The 22687-nt window shown below is 36.1% G+C and overlaps 1 protein-coding gene across 19 annotated transcripts in view; it reads right to left on the bottom strand.

Annotated features, from left to right (window-relative positions):
• The window catches only part of DGKB (diacylglycerol kinase beta), an 824940-nt gene that overhangs the window by 685623 nt on the left and 116630 nt on the right, over positions 1-22687 (bottom strand). For all 19 annotated transcript variants that reach the window (XM_023215889.3, XM_023215898.3, XM_023215895.3 and 16 more), the window contains one exon: positions 8495-8751. In XM_023215889.3, coding sequence (XP_023071657.2) covers positions 8495-8564 — 70 coding nt within the window. In that variant the 5' untranslated portion in view covers positions 8565-8751. Of the gene's footprint in view, positions 1-8494; positions 8752-22687 lie in introns of those variants that run through there.

Genomic DNA, 22687 nt, shown 5'->3' with positions numbered 1-22687 from the left:
CATCTTCCAACTGTCTTGTAAATAAATCTTTCTAGAGTTTCATCTCCATCCTTCTCTCCTTGCTCAATCTGCTTCCACTAAATCATCTCATCTATGCCCATAATTTGATAACTACTCATAATGCAAAGGCACACCCATTCTATATGTCTGGCTCTGATTTCTTTCTTGAGCTTCAGATATGTATTTCCAAGTATCTAATTTATATCTCAATCTCATAACCTGTAAACTCAGGGTTCAATATGTCCAAACTCCAACCACTCTACTCTCCCTCTAAATTATTTATTTTTGTTTTCCTTTCCTGGATTGGGTGACCCACACTGATTTACTTCTAAAAGCTGAAATGCTCCATCCTTCTTCTTTAGTCTCCATATTCAATTGGTGATTGAATTTGGTTCATTCTGCCTCTAGATACTCCCTGTAACATGTGCTTACCTCTTACCTCTCTCTCAGTTAACAATGCCTTAACCTTCATGGAACCCCACATATTCAATAGGCTGCCCTAATAAAATAATCTCCTAATTGGTTTTTAGTCTCCTTTTCATCAAAGATACAATTTATTTACTTCTTTCTGAAATTTAAATCTTACAATTTTGCTATCTCCAGAATTAAAATCTTCAATATTTCAGATATTTTACTATCTCCAGAATTAATATTGAAGACATTCATTCTGGAGATAGTAAAAATTTGTTTATGTCTTTATGAAGATTTATGTTTATGTTTGTGTTTTTATGAAGATTGATATATTAATAAATAGGTTCTTAATCATGTTTCAGAAATAGGAAAAGCTAGACTCCAGGATTCGGATTTTAACACCCCCATCAGCAAAGGGGAGAGGGGCTTGACTTCCTCTCAGGTGTGTATTCATTTCGTTATTAGGCAATATTGATGGATAATAATTCATCAATGGCATCTAAAGACCCACTTTTTGTGACTATTGCTAAATTCTTCAGCCTTACCTTCAGTGCTTATACTCATGGCCATGTACACACATGCATAACATGCATGCTCATACACAAATATATCTATACACCAACACACACTTCAAGTTCTTCCCTGATAAGTAACAGTAACATTCATTCCTGCTTCTCCTCAAGCTCTGATAACTGGTTGGAGTTTCTCTTCTTCCCCCACCTCTACTCAATACTTTCTATTCAAATTAAAATCCCATTCCTCTCTCAACTTCTATCCATATGCAGCAGAGTTAAAAGCTCTCCAAGAATCTTGCATACATAACATGCAGAGAATGCATTTCATTGCTTTGTCATCATTTGCCACCGGATCTGTCTCTCAGAACAGGCTGCTGAATGAGTACAGTTAAGTTCCTCTAACTTGTGTACTCTATTTATTTATTATTTATTGTGGTGCTTCCATAATAATGTAGAAAGTGGTAACTAAGGAAACTTGGAAACTTCTAGTTAATCACAACCTTTAAACCATGATTAAGTTAAGGATAAAGTATCATATTAAGATACATAAGCCTTAGTGATAATTTTTGTTATAAATTGTTATAATATCACTAATAAAAATAACAGCTATCATTTATACACACGGATTATTATCTTCAGTATAAACTGAGGGGATGAAATGAAAGTATAAAGAAATTGTGATGACTTGGCTAAGGTAAATGGTAGGTTCTATTTACTCCTGTGATAATGGCCAAATTAATAGTTTTCACCAAATATCTCAGTTCTCCCCTGGCACTGGGCAGATGGAAGAAATGCTACTCCCTTAAAATTAAACATGATCACGTTAATTGCTTAGGCCAAAGAAATATTAGTGAATCACTACCAGGGAGAAGGTCTCAGAGCCAGCACACAGTCACAAGTGCTCTCTCTCTCGCTCTCTCTCTCTCTCTCTCTCTGTCACAGCAACTGCCAATTTTTAAAGCTGATGCCTGCTCCATCTGACTGGGACTTCGTTGTAGACAATGTGAGATTAAACCACTTGCTGACTCAGATCGGAAATGTAATATGAGCAAAAAATAAACTTCTGGTGTGTTAACCCACTGAGACTTTGTGAATTTTTCAGACATGGCATGATTTGGCTCACTTTGACCAATATTCCGCAGATGCCATTACTTCAATATCAATGTTTGCTTGACCATAAATTGGACTCGAATGGATTTTTTTTTTTTGGGGGGGGGTCAAGTCTGAAAAGAACTTACCCAAAGTTTTGCATCTTTAGGGTACAAAAATAATGGGAGTTTAGACATTCATAGTTACTTTTTTCTTTTACTATTGCAAAATTTAGATATTGAGAGATTTAAGACATATGGACACAGAGAAGCCACCAACAGGAAATTGTGTCTGAAGCAGTACAACAAATAGGAACCAGAGCCAGAGATGAAGCAAAAGAGATTATGAAGCCAACATACATTCTAGAAATATAATCTGGGTCAGAACCAGGAACGGCTGAGTTAATCAGTGTGAATCAGAAGAAAGAGTCAGAAATGAGAGACACGAATTACCTAAAACCTAAAACACCAGAGTTTCAGATTCAAGTTTCAGACCAAGTGTCAGGATAAAGTCAAGACATTTCCAGTAAGTCAAAACATTTCAGATAAGTGTTTTAATTGAAAAGGTTTAAATATTTTAAAAGTCCGCATTTCATATAAACTGTCTCAGCCACCACTACCACAATCCTAATTGTAACAGTAATATATTGAATTCCAAGCACTTCACATACATTTCCATACTTAATCAGCAAGGAAACCCTAAGAGGAAACTGAAGTATACATCACAGCACTAGCCTTCAAACCCAGTTTTGTCTGACATCAAATTATGTGTTCTCAGACACTGCAAAATGGCCCCTGTGCCATTAATCCTTCTGTCTCATACAAAGAGGGTAATTATCAATAAGTGGCTGGGCCTCCCAAAATAGAGCCAATCTAACACAGGGCTCAGGACAGAAGTAAAAGCTAATCTCAGCATGACAAATGGGCAAGAGGGCTAGCGTGCAATCTAAATTTGCCTAAAAATAAATTGACTATACACCTGTGAGGAGGTCAAGTCTCTTTCCCCTTTCATGACTGAGATATTACATTATTTGAATCCTGGATTCTAGCTTTTCCTATTTTGGAAACATGACTAAGAATCTGTTTATTAACATATCAATCTTCATAAAAAACATAAACAATTTATTACTGGTTTGACCTTTGTTATCACTTATTGTGCCACAGTTCTGGTCCAGCTACTCTGCTATAAACAGCAGTAATTTGTCTCCCTCTGAGGCTTATTTTGAGGATTAAATGAGTTAATACTTGTATACTATTTACAGTAGGCACTAAAAATCCATTATTCAGTATGATGCTGATTATTGTCTCAATAAATCCTACAACAAGATTTTGAGGTGGGATTCTACTTTTCCAAGGGAGAAAGCTGAGGCTCAGGTAGTTTATGTTACATTACGAAGGCCGTGCCACTAATAAGTAGAAAACAGGGCTGGGATTCCACACCGTCAAATATTTGCCTGCAAAACCGAAGCTCTTTCCAATAAGTCACACCACATACCTCACTCCAATGGAAGAAATTGCAGACCAGGTCTAAACATTATGCACATTGGTCCTTATTGAAAAGAACAAATTCACCATAATTTTGCAACTCCTTACAATGCCAGCTGCTATAAACAGCATGAAATTTATGAAAGTTTGGAAAGGTTCCCACCATAATAACACAGTATTTTTCAAAAATAATTTACATGCTATATAACACGTGTTATATATAGCAAATAAAAAGATAATCCTAAGTGACAATATGTGGGCAGGTAATGAATCATTTGGAAATATCACATAGATTTCACATAGAAGATATTGTTATCCATGAAAAGCCCAGGAGTTTCTTAACCCTTTGCTGTTCCATGGAACCATAGCAGAAAGCACTGACAGACCAATATGTAATAAGCTTAATTCTCTAAAGGGCAGGAGTGAGAGTTTTCTATCCTATAACAACAGTTTGGATGACTTTATATCAAGAGTGAGGAAGAAAATTATACTCCTCTCCCACATATCAAGGGAAATGCTTCCCATGGAGTGACTCAGCCTGAAACCCTAAACAGGAGCGAGGTCACAGCATGCTGTAGGCAGCCACAGCAGGCTCCACATCAGCTGCCTTCCGCATTTGTAGGGACAACACAGAGCGGAGGCCGCCAATTACACCAGAAGCTTCTACCTTGTGAGAAGAGTCTAATCTCATGGCAAAGAAACAGACACTGACTCTTCTTGCTCCAAAATGTGGCTCTTTTCTACTTGATCATCAACAATATGTTCAAACAGCCAGAAGAACACTCTCCCTCTCTAGTAAGATAATAATTGTAAACAGTCATATCACTAGCAATTTGCCAGGCACAGCCCTCATTACTTCATATATACAAATTCATTCAACTTAATACTTACAGCACTGGACATATTTTTTTCCATATAAAACACAGACATGTTAAGTTACCCAAAGTCAGATATCTGAAGTACGGTAGGAGCAGTATTTAAACACAAGCTGTCTGGTATGCTAGATACCTATCCAGGAATGTTGTGCCAGTATCACCCTGCTTATCCTTAATTATTTTTAAGAAAAGCGTAGCATTTAGGAGAACAATCATAGTTACAAGGTGCATTCTGGCAATTGTGGAGAAAATGTAAAATCAGATAACTTGAGACAATTATCTTTATGGTATTCTCTAGGTCCAACATTGAATGATTTGGTTTTGCTGGAATTGGGGTCCCAGGAGCTCACTCATCTCACCCAAGGGTTCCACAGCCCCACCTTATCCCAAGAAAGCAAATTGAACACTTCTTTGATACATACGAAGTATAATCTTAGCATGTTGCAAATTTAACTTTAAATCAATAACTTGATTTTTTTAGACTTCTTTAACGCATATAAAGAAATTCTTATTAAAAATACAAATCAATTAAAATCAAGAAAGTGAACGCAACATATCATTTTTCTAATAGAGTATGGAGGAATGTCACTTACCAATACTGTGTTGCAACATGAAAAGTCCAGTCTTTAAAGCCCCCGATAAACTGATCATGCATGTTGAACAGCATGAAAAATCAATGACTTCTACAATCTTCAGGATGATGCTTGTTTCCCGTTATATTTTGGCACTGGCAATTTATCACACAAGAATACGTTCTAATCATGATATTATTTGCTTCCTAATTATACAGGAAAGTCCTTGGAGCAGTAAATCTAGCACTTTTCATGTTGTCTTCATTATTTAAAAATAGCGTAGTAATCTTGGAATTGGCACTTTTTTTTTTAAAGTTACAGTTAATCTGTTAATTTGTCTTCTCATAGAATCCATTTTAATAATGCTCTTACACTCAGTGTGACATTTCATCCTACCAATTTACTGAACATCCATTGATGTTTGTCTCAGTATAAGTTTTACACTTATGATAACTTTTGTTACCACTCATTTTAGGAATTTTCACAAATTTATTACTAATTTGTGCATTCTTATGATATAATGTACCACCATATTCATTAGCCAATGAAATATAAGTAGCAGCCTATAATACATTTAATAATTTAGTAGAAATGTGTTTCTGCTAATCAATTCAAATGGAATTTCTTTCTATATCTGAGCAATAGCAATTATGAATAATATGTTAGCTATCACAGCAATAATTTGCATATTTTATATTAATGTTTCATATAATACAGGAACTTTTCTTATGACTACTCAAACCTGGAAAATATATTTTAATAAACAAGCCAAATTCAACATAACCTAAGCCAAACTCAGTGTTTTCTTTACTTGACAGATACCACCATAATCCCTTCTTTTAAAGCTGGAGGAAAATTTCAGATCTCTCTCTCTCTTCCTCTCTCTCTCTCTCTGTCAGTTGTTGTATTTTATTATTTTCCAAGATATCCTCTGTTAATTTCAATGTGATAAAATCTGAATCCTCACTTTTTCAGTCGTCTTCCATAATCTATGTTATACAGTCTATGCCAACACCCTGCTAACTAGTCTCTAGTATCTTTCCATCACCATATACCATCTTCTTAGTCATCAAAGTAAACTTCTCAAAGCATAACATTGTTTCTGTCACTCTACCACTTACAACTGTACAATGACTTCATTGTTTGACTCAAGTATGTCATATTTTGATACCATTTCATTTTTATAGACTTCACTCACTCCCTTAAATTGTGATGGGCTAAATGTGCCTCACCTCCCTTACTTAAATTTATGCTAAATTTTCCTTTTTATCCATATCGTTTCCTTTGTCATTTACCTTAAACCTAATTTTTAAAGATTTGTTTCAAATCCTGCTTCGTGTATGAAGACTTCCCTTTCCTTTCCTATCTCCAGTGGAATTGTAAAACCCGAAATAACCTTAAAGTCTGCTTGTATCACATACAACATTCTGGCTAGACATAGAATTATTTTTCTATTAGTTTCTAGCCTTCTTTAAACTGTAAATTCCTTGAAGGAAGGACACATATTTCTTCATATTTGCATCTCCTGCAGCACCAAGCAGAAAACTCACTCTAAAGAAGATGCTCAGAAATATTTACTTCATGATTGGGTTACCATAGCAGCAAAGAGCAGAGCATATGGAAATTTGAAATCATAGGCTAATCAATTTTTAACCAATTTAAAAAGTATTGAGTATAACACTGCAAGTGAAAAAGAAGAATTAGGCCATTCTGAACTAAATTTTCTTTATTCTTCTTATTCCTTTGTGTTTTTTTTGGCAGGTTCTGGCTCTGTCAGTCATGGTAGAGTGCAGTGGCACAATGACACATTGAAGCCTCAACCTCCTGGGCTCAAGCAATCTTCTCACCTCAGCCTCCTGAGTAGCTGGGATTACATCTGCATGTCACCATACTGGGCTAATTTTTTTTTTTTTTTCCGGAGAGACAGGGTCTCACTGTTTTGCCCAGTCTAGTCATGAACTGCTGAGCTCAAGCAATCCTTCTGCCTACGCCTCCCAAACCTAAATGTAAATATTCGTATACGATAAATGCATATATTATACATTCAGAGGCCCTAAACAGTTTTGAGTGTGAGAACCATATGTTGATGTCAAAATTTCCAAATATCATATATTTTGTAATCATATTTTTATTATTATTGACTCAGTCAATAGTCATAGGCATTTTCCTAAAAGTTTGTTTAAATGCCCATGAAATCATAGATTTTGAACTTCCTTACAAATACCCAGAAGCATTCTCATACCCTCATTCAATCCACAGATTAGGAAGGTTCTAGAATACCCTTGAAACTAGTCTTTTCAGATAATATACATGAAGCATTTATTAGTGTTCCCAGCTCATAATATGTACTCTATAAATGTGAGTGATAGTATTCACCACTACCATCAAATCTATCTTCATGTTCTAAGTCCCAATATGTGTTTAACCCCCTTCTCTGCTTCTACTTTATAATATCATTCAACTCATTCCTGATACACAACTCTTATATCCCACAACATCTTTCTGCACAAGTCACCCAGATGCTTTGATTTTTACCTCCTTCACTATCATGTGCTGTTTGGTTCTTTTTCTCCTTTCCACTACTTTCATTTTATTCTCCCTGTCACCATGTTATTCTTTCTATTCTTACTCTTCTTACTGCATTCTCTATATATTGCTTTTTCTGTACTCATCATTTTCCAAGCCTTTTGGTGCTTGCTATTAATCAGTTGCTTCTTTTCCTCTCTTCAACACATGAATCAACTGCTGTTCATATTTACAGTTGAAAGTCACTTTATGAAATAGATGTATTCCTGATCATCTAGGGTTAAAACAATTTCTTATAAATAAAATATTACTCTACATACGCAAAGAAATAATATTAAAAAAAGAAACTTACAGTGAAGTGAACGATCATAGCCTATCACTTGTACCAATGCACACACTAAAAAAGTTGTTTTGTCCTAACTTGAGGTCCTGACACCTCTTTCTTTTACAAACTCTGATTCTAATTCCATAATGTATCTATGACTCCCTACTGCCTACTCTCTTTTGAAATGCTAGGTTATCAAACAGAAACAGACACACACACACACACACACACACACACACACACACACACCCCTCCCTTTTCCCTCCCTCTTGATATCTATGAGTCAGACCATACTGTCTCAAGCACAGCATTGCTTTTCTCTTCTCTTTTTCCTTCCTTCTCACTCTCTGCGCCCGTTTGTTCTTCTCACTGTCTGTTACAGTATAACCACTCTCCATTTTGCCAGGCTGTCTCATCCTCTGCTTTATTTCTATTACAGCTAGAGTGTTTTCCAAGCCTAATTTCGCATCTAACATTTTAGTTCCTTTCCTGCAAGATATAATACTTGATTTAATTTATCTTTTCCTTTCTCTCATGTCAGAAAGGTAGTCTCAAGTCAACCAGACTTGTAAACACAAAAGGCAGACCTGGATCTATCCCCATGATGAACGGGATCTATGATCCATTTTTATAAATAAATGATACTTTGTCTAGCACGAATGTCAAATAATCTCATAATATCAATAGGAATACTTACACTCAGCATATTTCTGAAGTTGGGAAAATTCCGAAGGGCTGAGGTGGGCCCATTTTTCCTGGTTTGTCATGGTGGTGGTGAGAAGCTCTGTCACATACCAGGTGAAAGATTCTTTATTCAGCTGTTGCACAGAGATCTATGCTTCAAAGATTCCACATGGCGTGTTTCATGATAAAATATCTCAGGCTTTCAAAATATGCAATCTGTCCACATGAAACTGCTTTGGATGTTTGTAATTTCAATAATGTGTTAAAGAACTGCAAAAAAAAAAAAAAAAGATTAACATGATTGCACAAAGGAAAAAAAATGTCAAGGTACAGAATGTTAAATATTTTTAAAATCATATAAATTAAGAGTACAAATTGTGAAGAGAATCTTATGCAGTACATTTTCATAAATGTAAATTTTTATGTCCAGTTTTACAAATTCCACATTCCAAGAGTAGACAGTGGTATCATTTTTATCAGTCTGTACCAATTTTTAAATATGTAAACATTACATATAAAATCTAGACCTAAATTATCCAAGGAGGCTAAAATAAGCTCTCTAGCTCCCTATGCATATGATTTGCTAGTTAACAGTATAGACTGCCAATAATTGCTTGGAATGTTCATCAGCACTAGTATATATATTTCCAATCATATGAATTAATTTTGGAGAAGCCATGTAATTTTTTTTCTAGCAATCAAATAAAGTTTTAGTTTTATGATTTAAAAAATATCCAAAAGATTGGTCAACTAAAGCAACTCCAAATGTCTGAAAGACTTGTGTAATGACAGTAGATGATTCTATTGTGAATCACGCTTTAAAATAAATCTCTAGGTTGTCATGGACCTACATTTACTGGCTATATCTGTAAAGGCAAACAAAATGAAAAACCATCTGGTTTCAACGCTTTTATCAGAGACTATAATCAATTGCTCAATAATCAGCCAGATTGGCACTGTATTCCTTATAGAAAATGAAGTATTTCGTAAGAATTATTTGTAAAATTGTAATCATTGCAAGGTTTATTTATGTCATTACATATGGCATTACTTAAAGTCACCGTACTTCTACGGACAAGACTCATTTGGTCTTAGTGCCTTGCCTTTCTTCAACATCTCTTTACTGTCTTCCAATATCAACCCCAGGACCTCACTCTCAAATCCTGTCATCCTTGCCTTTAAAAACTGTTCTTTTTGGTCTCGTGGGGTCATATCCCTGCACTGTTTTACAATATGGTAGTTTACTATACAATGGGGAAAATGATGATACTGATGCTTTCACAGAGACCAAATTGCTGGATATCTTTTCTCTTTTCTCTCCCAGGGGCAACCATGGGTTTGGGGACACAATACAAGTGAAAGAGAATGGGAATATGCAATGACAATTGTGGACATCTTCCACCCAGTTTCCTTCTGCTGATTTCATCTTTCACACTAATTTCATCCTAACTCTCTGTCTCTCTCCGGTTACAGGCAGTTTTGGTGGGACTGTGAAATGATGTGTTCTGTCCTCTAATCAAAGGGAGACAGATGATTCTGTCACATTTGCACATTACACCCTGTCTTCCAGGGCTTTAAATGCTGAGTGGAGTGATTCAAGGACAGGGTGAAAACAGCTGTACCTAAATCATAACAGAAATAATTGGATACTCGTTCCTGTCTAAACCTGACTCTCCAGCTATCTTGTCACTTCCAGGAGCTTGTGATATTCTTTTAATAAAGGATTAAGGCCCGGTGGCTAATGCCTATAATCCCAGCACACCGGGAGGCTGAGACAGGAGGATGGAATGAGCCCAGGTGTTTGAGATCAGCCTGGACAACATAATGAGACCCCATTCTCTACAAAAAAATTTTTTTTAAAAATTAGTTGGATGTAGTGGTACACATCTGTGGTCTCAGCTACTCCGGGGGAATAGTGGGGGAGCTGAGGTGGGAGAATCGCTGGAGCCCAGGAGGTTGAGACTGCAGTGAACTGTGATCATGCTGCTGTAGTCCAGCCTGGGCAACAGAGCAAGACCCAGTCTCAAAAAAAAAAAAAAAAAAAGGATTAAATGTATATATATACCAAGACATCACACTGTACCCTATAAATACATACAATTATTATTTGTTAGTTAAATGTTAATAACTTTTTTTTTTAAAGTCAAGGATTAAGTGAGACAGAATAAGTTTTTAATTGCCAACAATGCAAAAATTTTAACTGGTGATAACAAGAGTTTATTTGTTTATTCAAATATTTGTTGAGCCTTGCTGTCTGCCAGAAAGCATTCTAGGCAATGAAGATAGAGCAAAGTTCAAAACATATAAAAAATGAAAATAATGTTACTCCAACAATGTATCAGCTTTATTGAGAACTTACAGTTAGGAAAAGGCACTCTCCTAATCACATTACTGTGTTAGGTCATTCAATCTTCAGAAAGCAACTCTGTGAGGTAGGTGCTAATAGTCTCTCCTTTTGACAAATGGAGAAAGTGACACTGGTGACTGAATCTGGTAGGTGTAGCACAGACTGTTCCAAGCCCACCCAGTATCCATTCTCTTTTGCTTACTTGGTAACAAGAAAGATGGTGAAAATAAATCTGTTTAAATGACTGAATTCCCCAGGTTCCTTACATGAAGAAGTGGCCAATGAGATGTAAGTAGATGTTGGTGAAGCATATAGAAAAGTTCTGTTAGAGGAAATAGTTGCTGGCAAGTGCTCTTTAAAGCAACCTTTTATTCTTTTCCTCCACCTTACTACCTGAAATGGTGACACGTTGGCTGCAAATCCAGAAGTTTCTTGTACTAAATAGATAACTTTAATATGGAAGCTATGTGTTAAGGATAGGAGGTCCACATAAACTAGACAGAGGTAAGCAAATAACTAATTAGGGAACAAATTTGGTCCACCACCTGTTTTTGTAAGTATAGGTGATTGGAGCACACATCCATAAGAGAAACCAGCAATAGGTTGTTTTTGAAGGGATTTCAATACTAAATAAAGAGGCTTGGGCATTATCCTCAGGGGAAATAAGATACAACAAAAGGACTACAAAAAAACCCCACAAACCTGATCATTCTTACATTTCTGAAATGTCAGTATTTTCAATGAGTTCCTTTCTCTCTCACTTGCATTGTTGTGATAGCTTCTTAACTCACTCCCTGAGGTCTCACCCTTTCTTAACATGGCCATTTCCCAAACCCCCTTGGTGTCCTTGGATGGTCATGAACTAGGATGATTCCTGAGGCCTGTCTGACAAATTACCAACAACAAGTTAATTAATAAATTATAATTTTAATAATTGTCTTAATTATATCTTTCCACCTGGAAACCTACTCTGAAATTTATTAAAACCCCCAGCTGGGCACAGTGGCTCAAGCCTGTAATCCCAGCACTTTGGGAGGCCAAGGCAGGTGAATCACTTGAGCTCAGGAGTTCTAGACTAACCTGGGCAATATGGAGAAACCCTGTCTCTACCAAAAATACAAAAATTAGCTGGGCATGGTAGCATGTGCCTGTAGTCCCAGCTACTCACTACTCAGGAGGCTGAGGTGGGAGGATTGCATGGGCCCAGGAGGTAGAGGTTGCAGTGAGCTTTGATTGCACCACTGTACTCCATCCTCAGTGACAGAGCAAGGCCCTGTATCAAAAAAAAAAAAAAAAAAAAAAAAAAAAGAAAAAAAGAAAAAGAAAGAAAGAAAGAAAAGGAAGGAAGAAAAATATCCCCCCAGTTCATTATGAGAAATTTACATTTAAAATGACTGGTGAACTGTCATCCTTAGATCTGTACAGGCATGCTAACCATGTATCAAGGCTCACTTGGTTATTTAATTTAAAATTGTACACTCCTACAGACCATCCCTTCATTCATTTTTTTATTTGTTTTGAATATAATATTTTAATATCAAATACTTCACTTATGTATATTATTTAACATTTGTCTCCACACACTATAATTAGGGGAAATGTAAGTTGTTTTGAGCCTTGATGGAATTTCACAAAAAGGACAAAGCAACTAAAAGTACTAGGTTTGCCCTTGATTTTCATCCAAACTGTATGTTAGATTCTGCATCACCATCCTGTGCTACACTCCATGATGCAAGCCCCATGGAGGGCAGGGATTTTTATTCATTTATTCACTGCTGTTTTCCCAGTGCTTAGAAGAGTGCTTGGTATATAGTCTCAGGTCAATAAATATTTCTTGAATGAATTCACTTACTTCCTTTTTGTTCATAAAGAAAAGGTTGAGTGGAAGAATTAATTAGAAGGAGCCCTGAGGTTGAGAAAGAGAAAATAGTGCATAAAGGAGACAAGAACAGAAGTCACTCTGGGCTTCAGTTTTCCTAGGGACTACATCCATTTTCTTCAACTGAATGGGCATTAAAAAAAAAAAAAAGTGCACTTTCAGGGTACCAAGCTTTTAGAGCTGAAAATGGATGGCATTATTTCACACTTTGTGAATTTTTTTAACTACATATAAATACGCATCATTCCCAAGGGATGCCCTGTGATGTCAGCTAACCAATTTACCATAACAACACTTACACATGACCACCAAGTATATTTTTAAATTATTTATCAATATTTAACAAAAATACTACTTAACTTTCTTTCATTTAGCATGACCTAGTCAACTTAGGTCTTCACTTTTTGTAACAAGAAAAGCTTCTCAGGATTGATTTACCCTATTTGCATTTTGACATGTGATATTTACAAAATAATGATATTTCTGAGGGACTCACAGTAAATTTACTTTGGCTGTTGGATTTTGTTTATTCCAATACCAAAATGCTTTGAATAAATCCTCTCTTTCTCACCTTTATTCTAGTGTAAGCCATTGATTTCTCATAATTCTCATAGTTCTAACCCTCATCATGTGATGTAACATGTAGCTAAATAGTAAAAATAAGGGTGGGGTACAAGTGAATAATTTTTTCTTAGTCAAATCTTTTTACTATTTGAATTGGCATACACAAACCTATGAAAAGATAAATGTTTCATGTATAATTGTAAATACAGAGGCACAGCTATATCTCATGCCTCAGAAGGTAATGAAAATGATGGCAGCACATTCTTACAGTCTCCGCCTCTTCATAAATGGGTAGAAAGAATGTGACAATATTCAGCTGAGATTCCCTATGGTGCATTCACAAATCTCCTCTTCCCCTGCAGAATTCTTTCTTTAGGCACATAAAATGAGCGTCAGGAGGGATGTACTTTGCTGGCTTTTAGCAAGCAGTCTAATTCTGGCTTTCTCTTCTAGTCAGTGGATGTGCCGCTTTGCTTAGTTTGTAGCAGGAAATAATTACGTTGGAAGAGTTGAAAAAGACTCTTTGGGCCATTGTACCTGGGCTAAAACACAATCCCTATAATTAGGGGAGAAATCAACCTCCTCATGAAGAAGCCATTAGGCAATATCTAGATGAGTCAATCTGTTGGGTTGGATGCATTATCTGTGAGTCACATCAAGTGTAAATTTATAAGTAATTATTAGAAGTCAGTGTGCCATGACTTCAATCATTGAAGAGAAGGTAATAAACATTAAGACACACTGGGTCAGATGCAGTGGCTCATGCCTGTAATCCCAGCACTTTGGGAGGCGGAGGCAGGTGGATCACGAGGTCAGGAGATCGAGACCATCCTGGTTAACACGGTGAAACCCTGTCTCTACTAAAAATACAAAAAAATTAGCCGGGAGTGGTGGCAGGCATCTGTAGCCCCAACTACTCTCTACTCGCTACTAGGGAGGCTGAGGCAGGAGAATGGCAAACCTGGGAGGCAGCGGTTGCCGTGAAAAAAAAAAAAAAAAAAAAAGACACACTGAAGAATATATGTATACTGGGTCTCAAGGGTCATAAACTCCAAACTGTAAGATTTCCAACAGAAAAAAAAATCCTAGGGATGGGAAAGGATGCAGAGCCAAAATAAAAACTATAGAATTGCTGAAGAAAAAGTAGGATGAAATTACATGGAATATAAATTCTATAGGTTGGTTTATAATTGCCTTTTCATTTAACCATAAAAAGAAGTCTAAATTTGAGACCAAATGAATGGGATGCAAAGCATCATGCCAGACCCCGGGGATGTAGTATTATGCTAAACGGATATGATACCTGAGCTATTAAATCGTGTTTAGTGGGAAAGAGCTACAATAACTAAACCAACTACGCCCATAAATAAATACAAACTGTGATAACTTATATGAAAAAAAGGCAACAAAGTCTATAACACAACAGCAACTCCTTATTTCTTTTAAGAGATTCAGAGAGCAATTCAGAGAGCAAGGTTTATTTAAACTAACTGATAAAAGTTAAATAATTGTAAACTTGAATGAAGATTAAAAACATTCTGAGCAGAAACTTAGAAGTAAAGAGAAAAAAAACTACAAATATTATAAGATCTCTAAAGAAGTCAGTTATGACTGGATCCTGGTAAGCAAGAAGTAGAGGAGAACACAATTAGGCTGAAAAAATTAAAAAGAGCTATATAAGCGAGATTATTAGAGGCCATGTTAAGGATAGTACAATTTGTCATAAGTAAATTATGAAACCATTGAAACATCTTTGTGCAGATTAACGTTACTGACTTATATTTTAAGAAGTCCACTTTAATCAATGGATATGAATAGGACAAGAATGGAAGAGGGAAGACCAATTAAGAGGTTGTTCCAATATTGTGTGAAAGCTCGTGGCTTTAGGGAATGGCAATAAAGATCAAGGCTAAAAACTGAACTCAAGACATTTTTGAAGTAGGACTTGATAATGAATAGGATAAGTTCTGTGCAGAAACAGGGGATCAAGAGTGACTCCTATATTTTGGCTTGAGTGCTGGAAATGGAAAGGTAGAATTTAAACAATTTCCAAATACTAGAATAGAACCAGGATTAATGAGAACAGAAAACTCACTATATTGTTTTGGGATGTATTGAAGTTGAGATGATTATCATATATCTGAATTGAATGTTCTAGTAGATTTTGAGTTAAGCTTAGAGCTAAGATAAGAGATAGGTATAATATTATGAGTTTCCTGAATAGATGATATTTCAAGAATTGGGAATGGCTGTTTTCCTGATGTGGTGACAAAGAAGCTATGCCCTTAAGCTCTGCTTCAAGATAGAACTTGCCATTCAGGTCAAAGACTGCAATTAGCAGTCTGTACTTCTGACAGCCTGTACTTCTTCTTGTCTTCAGAAGTCAACTTAGGTGTTGAACTGAGGTCACATTTTTCCCAGACAAGAATCAATAACAAAAAGATGATGGATGTACTAGGGCCATGATATTTCTGTCCAATGGAGACCCCTTAAATGGTCCATTTTTGTTCCAGAGCTCCCCAGTGGGCTGGTTGAGAATTTATCAGGTCTGCACTGTGGTCTGAGGCTATTTCTAACCAACCCTGCATATCCCCTTCTCTTTTCACAAGCATCAGTTTTGTATTACAATTAGAAAGCTTTCCTTGCCCAATTCTGCTTGTTTTTTTACCCTTTTTATGTTTCATAGGAATAATTATCTGATATGTGTTTGCATCCCTATCTCCATCTTGGTATTTGTTTCCTTGTGAAGAATCCCACATGTCAGGATCCCAGTAGGAAACAGATGGCACACTTAAAATTGATAATTAAGAGTTTAGTGAAAAGATTATTTAGGAAATGTGGACAGGTAAGGAAAGCTATTAGAGACTAATGCAGTATCCTAAACTAGCAATAGCAGGAAACTTATTGAACCTCCTGAAGGGACTAAGGATGTTTTAGCTCACGAACCCCAGAGTAGTTGTATATAGAGGGTCATTTGATAGGAGCAGCTATGATTTGAATATTTGTCCCCCTCATTGATATTGAAATTTAATTGCCATTGTAACAACATTAACAAGTTGGACTTTTGAGGGGTATTTTGGCCAGGAGGGTTCCACCCTTCTAGATGGGACTAATGTCATTATAAAAGGGCAAGTTCAGCCTCCTTTGCACCTTTGCCCTTCCATCTTCCACCATGTGATGGTGCAGCAAGAAGGCCCTCACCAGATGCTGGCACCTAGATCTTGGATTTCCCAGCCTCCAGAACTGTTATAAAATAAATTTCTGTTTATTATAAATTACATAATATCAAGAATTCTGTTAAGAGCAGCACAAAATGGACTGAGACAGGAGTCATTTCATTTGATAACAGAACACATTTCTTTTTGGAGTGACAGAGCTGGGCATGAGGTGGAGTAATACATTCTCTAATGTTATCCTTCTCCCAATCTCCATTCTCCTCCAGTGCCTCACACTGACCAAACCTCACCATAAGCCAGAGGACACAGACCACCACTGATCAGTCTCACCAATTTCAAACAATCCCTTGAGGTACAGAGCCTCAAGACAAGGATAATGGAGGATCTAAAGGGGAAAAATATACACTGTCCATCACATCTGGGGCAAGAGTATAGTGGAAGAAAGGCACACAGAACAAAACTTTGAGGAGACGAGTTCTTTTATTTAGAGATTAGAGGTGAAAAAAGTCCTCCCCCACTTTATCCTACCCCCGCCCGTCCCCTAAAAACAACTGAAAGAATATGATGTCAAAAAAGACAACAGAAGGGAATGAAAAGAATCCACCAAGGAGAGACTAGAAGACATTTTTCAAAAGTTTCTGAGCAATTAAATGACAATTGAAGCATCCATTGGCAACATGGTGGCCACTGGTGACTTTAGCAATAGCAATTTCTTTGAAGTTGGGCACATTAGATAGTAAAGGTGGCATGGTGAAACTGAGTATAGGAAATGAAGACTGACTCCTCAACCCTTGGAGAGTGTGATTGTGAGAAGTAGAGAGAGAGAAGTAGCTATCCAGAGAAAAAATGTGAAATCAAGAAACTTTTTTTTCTTGTAGAAATTACTGGAATCAATTTTAAAGTTAATGAGAAGAGTTTATTAATGAGACTGGTTCAAACTTCAGGAGAGAGAAGCTGACTAGTGTTTTAAACTACTTAGAAAAGAGGGGGAGATAAGTCCCAGAAAGTCTGTGAGGGCCAAAATTAATCTTAAGGATGGATACAGATGAGTAGTTTTGTGGACTTAGTGTTTAGGAAATGGAAGATGTCTGGTTGATTATTTCTGTTTTCTCAATGATGTATAAGTCTTAGCGATGAACTGAGAGTTGACTTAGGAGGAACTGATGGGGCAAGAGGTAAGTAACAGTGTGAAGATATGAAAAAATTACATAAAAATGTGGTGAAGTGATCTCACTAAAGGCATGAGGTAAAAGCAGCAGATAGAGTTAAAAGTCAATGCATATTGCTATTCATTAACTGAGAACTATAACAATCAGCTTGTTATAGTTCAATTTATAGCAATTTTAAACAATTTTAATGATTAATTTATAGATGAAGGAATCTAAAGGACAAATAATCATATTCTTACACATTTGAGTCAAATAGACGTGCATCCTCATTCAATTTCTGAGCTACGTGTCTTCACTGTGTAGTGAATCATTAAATCTGAGCCTCAATTTCCTTTCTCATGAAAAGCAGATAATACCACCCACTTCACAGAGCATTAGCATTTAAAGAAATAGGACGTGCACAATACTAACTAATAAGAGATTCTCAAGAATGGTTATTTTCTCTTTGCTTTTACAAGTAGAATTGCTTTTATTAGTAGAATTGAAAGTGGACATATATACAGTACATATATGAGGAAAAAAGATTGGAAATCTAAACTCTTTTAGAGGAGTATGTGGGTGGCTTAATATAAAGTTCATAATTTTGTTATTTTTGGACTCTGCTGACACAAAAAACCTAAAAGAAAAAATTCAAGGGAAATCTTTGGTGATGCAAAAGAGGAAAATATAGCAAGCTTTGTATTGTGTATGTTTTTAAAATAAAGATGTTGAATTTGGTTTATTATTTTATTCTTCTTAAATTACTTCCAGTGAATTTTCTATTCTCTTTATTTTCACATATGATTTTAAAACATCTTTTAGAATTGAGACTGGCAGGTTAGGTGAAAATAAGGATAGATTCTATCCATAGGGATAGAATATTTCTCAATATGAAATAATGCTATGATAGATCCTATTTTTCAAGAACGATGATACAATATCTTTCATCTCACATGGTCTTCAGGAACACTATTATACTTCTTCAGCAGGTGGTGCCTGTGGCTTCTCCCCTTGCACTTGCGAATACCTTTATGACTTTCTGAATCTATAACTTATAGCAGAAGTGATGCTATATGACATCTGTATATACATCATAAATTGTCACACACTTCAGCCTTTCTTTCTTGGGATACTTGTTCTTGGAAGCTTGCCAATATATCCTAAGAATGCTCAAAGTAGCTCATGTGAAGAGATTACTTGAAGAAGCCATGAATAAGTATACCAGGCAACAGCTGAGCTGAAGTCCCAGTCGAAAAGCCAGCTTCCACCCCCAAATATGAGTAAAGATGCCTTCAGATGATTGTAGCCCAAGCTGTCTGCCTAGTAGCCCCATTCTCCAACCTTGAAGTTTTCTCAGCTGAGCTACCAGGATACCATAGAACAGAAAAAGCCAATTCTACTATGCCCATTCTGAATTCCTGGCCTACCAAATCTATAAACACAGTAAAACGATTATTTTACAGCACTAATTATTGGTAGTTGGTTATATTATTTATCAATTCTCATCTCCCTCTGAAGTGAAGAATAAGGGCTTTGGGAGTTGAATATAAATATTTAATCTGAGTTTTCTTCTTGCTTTGGACTTTACAGAGAGGAATAGCTGAAATAGTGAAAGTCAAAAAATAAAAAATAGAAATCAAGCATAGTACATTTGGAAAAGAAAAAGGTTCTAACCCCAGAAAGAGAGAAGATCCATTTTGTAGGACATGTTTTGTTATTTCTGTTATATTTGTTTGTGTCTTTCATAAAGATGTTTCATAAACATGAGCCCAAATGAAGAGGAAAAAAATGACTGTGAATAAAGGATAACTCTTTCCTTCCCCAACAGGAGAGAATACCAATTAAGGAAGAACACAGTTGAATGGCTTTCTCAACCTGTTTGACCTGGGGCTTTTTCAACAGAAACAGATATTTCCTAGAATGTTGATTATTGCAAGTTGATAAATTTATCTTTATTTTCCATCTCCAGCTTAAGAAAACAGAAACTTACTAAAAATAATTTTCCAACGAAAAACTACTTTCCCAAGGAAACTATGATATAATACGTATTCTGACTTTGTATTGAATTAGGAATTCATGTGCTAACCAATTATACATATTTTCTATTAATTAAAAAAAATAAATTTAGTAACGAGCACTTCCTGGAAACTGATGATTGCTGGCAAGGAACTAATATCTTTCAAACCTTTAATCCCTGGAAAATAATCTACTTTAATGCTGTTATTCAACCTCAAGACAGAGAACAAAATTGCCTAAGGAAAATCACTATTGAAGTACGTGAGGGACATTTTTACCAAATGATATTTGATGTTTGCACTGAGAAACAAATAATGCTTATAGTAAATCACAGTATAAAAACAGAGAAATGGAGTCAATTTACACAGGCATAGATGTCACCAATAGAAAAATACATATTTTGACTGTACATGGCTTTATTTTCTTCTAAAACCATTGCCTTAAACCTTTCATGTACATACTGGTTCACCAAATACACCACTAAGAAACATTTACAGTATCATTTTCTCACTTGTTTTCTATATTGTTACTAGTACTAAAATCTGTAATATTGCCTTTTTCTGCTTGATAGAATATTAAGCGTGATTTGATTTTTAAAAAAATTATACAGGACAAGGAATGTTTAAACCATAAATTGCAAACACTTTGAGAAGTGAGTTTCAGAAATTTTTGAAGTATAATTATTCTTTAAAGTTTATCGCGGCTGGGGACAGTGGCTCGGGCCCATAAACCAAGCACTTTGGGAGGCCGAGGTGGGTGGATCACGAGGTCAGGAGATCGAGACCATCCTGGCTAACACGGTGAAACCCCGTCTCTACTAAAAATGCAAAAAAAAAAAAAAAAAAGAAAAGAAAAGAAATGAGCCTGGCGTGGTGGTGGACACCTGTAGTCCCAGATACTCGGGAGGCTGAGGCAGGAGAATGGCATGAACCGAGGAGGCAGAGGTTGCAGTGAGGTGAGGTCACGCCCCTGCACTCCAGCCTGGGTAACAGAGTGAGAGTCCGTCTCAAAAAAAAAAAAAAAAAAAAAGAAAAGAAAAATTATCATAAAATGGTAATTGGTAGAAACTTCACATGACATTCTATTAGCAAAATATATTTTGCTTTTATCCCTCTGGTCATTGAATTACTTCACACCTTTATCACATCTCGCCTGACTCACTAGCAGTAAGCTCCCTTTATTTCATTATCTGCAGTAAAATCAAAGTACCGTTTCTAAAAGCCTATCTGCATGTGATTTCCTCATCTGGCATCTTTTAATAGTTTTATGTTACCTATAGGATTATATGCAATTTGCAAACTTAGACATATATAATTTAGCCATACACTCTGAACTGGTTAGCATGTGACATTTCAGTAAGGTAACTCTGGAGCTTAATCTGCCTAAAACTGTCACTTTGATATTTAAATTCTTTATACCTGATTCTCATGGTGAGCAAAATGATAACACAAATGATCTCAGGAGAACTAAATCTGTTGTGTAAGCCACTTATGCCTGCCACAATGTTTATTATAGTAGATCAGCGGCCCCCAAACTTTTTGGCACCAGGGACTGGTTTCATGAAAGACGATTTTTCCATGGACAGGGGGTGGAGGCAGGTGGTTATGGAGTGGGGGAGACAGTTTGGGGATGAAACTGTTCCACCTCAGATCATCAGACATTAGATACTCATAAGGAGTACATAACCTAGATCCCTCACATACCCAGTTCACAATAGGGTTTGTGCTCCTATGATAATCTAATACGGCTGCTGATCCAACAGGAGGTGGAGCTCAGGCGGTAATGCTTCCTGGCCCACTGCTCACCTCCAGCTGTGCGGCCCAGTTCCTAACAGGCCACAGACCAGTAATGGTATGTGGCCTGGGGATTGGGGACCCCTGTAGTAGGGACAGAACTGAAAGAGGGGTTGTTAGTACAAGCTATGATTTTCTTTTTAATCTGTAGAAGTTTATCCACAGAATTACAAAATAACTGATTGATTAATAAAATTGGTCTACTCTGTGTTACTTGGCCAAGATGAAGGGAAAAAGACATGTAATAGCTCTTAAAACCAAAGAATGATTTTAAAAAATGAACAAATTCTGAAATGGAATAATTGCATGATGAGATGTAATGCATTCAAGGGAACCCAAGAGACACCCTTCAAAAGAACAGAAACTCTAAAAAACTGAACCGTATTATAAAGGTTCTAATGTAGGTTTCTAAAAAAAGCTACTAGAAATAAATTACTCCTTTTTAAGACAAATTCAAGGTGTGAAATGAGGTTGTAATATTTTAAATTAGGTCTATCTCAAAAAAAGATTGGTGAATAGCAGCAGTGTTTGGAGATCAGCAGAGAAATAGCATGCCTCAGCCTCTCCTGGTTAGAATGAACTAAATTTAGCAACACTTGGAAATCCAGGGAGAGCCTAAATCACACCGTGACATTGACTTCCAACTAACAGATTCCTTCTTTAAGGTTCCTTCAGAAACAGAATATATATCCCTTCTACTTAGGTATATAGTTTTAATCTTGAGGTATTTATTATAAATATGTGCTATATATAACAGTAGGACATACTAGAAAAAAGATATAGAACTGAAAATTTCATTACATAAATCTATATTTCCATTGACCAACAGACATAGCTGACCTCCAACCCAAATAAGCACACATGTATGCACACAGGCATACACACACACCCACACACAATACATACATACCCCCATGCATATGCACACATTTTGTCAGATGCTGATTCAGCATTTTGCCTTCCTAGGTTATAGGTAAGCTCTTTAAGAAAAGTCTCAGTTATTGTTTTACTTACCAAAAGATTCTTTTGATTATAATGTTTTTGGAAAGCCCAGATTCTTTTCATATTTAATTTCTTGTCCTCATTTTCATTCCTAAATATTAACACCTTATTTGATGTGGATTAGATATGACTTTTGATATAACTTCCATTCTATTTCTGTGAAGAGCAACTCATAAATGCCTTTAAAAAATATTTATCCTGAGTAATATATCATAAATAATAGAAACATAAAACTTTAACATACAGTATGTAGGACACACTATATTAAAATATTATTACTT

The sequence above is a fragment of the Piliocolobus tephrosceles genome, chromosome 8 (genome assembly GCF_002776525.5).
Source record: "Piliocolobus tephrosceles isolate RC106 chromosome 8, ASM277652v3, whole genome shotgun sequence".
Classification (NCBI taxonomy): domain Eukaryota; kingdom Metazoa; phylum Chordata; class Mammalia; order Primates; family Cercopithecidae; genus Piliocolobus; species Piliocolobus tephrosceles.
The sequence above is the reverse complement of the archived record's forward strand: the minus strand, read 5'-3'. Positions and strand labels throughout refer to the sequence as shown.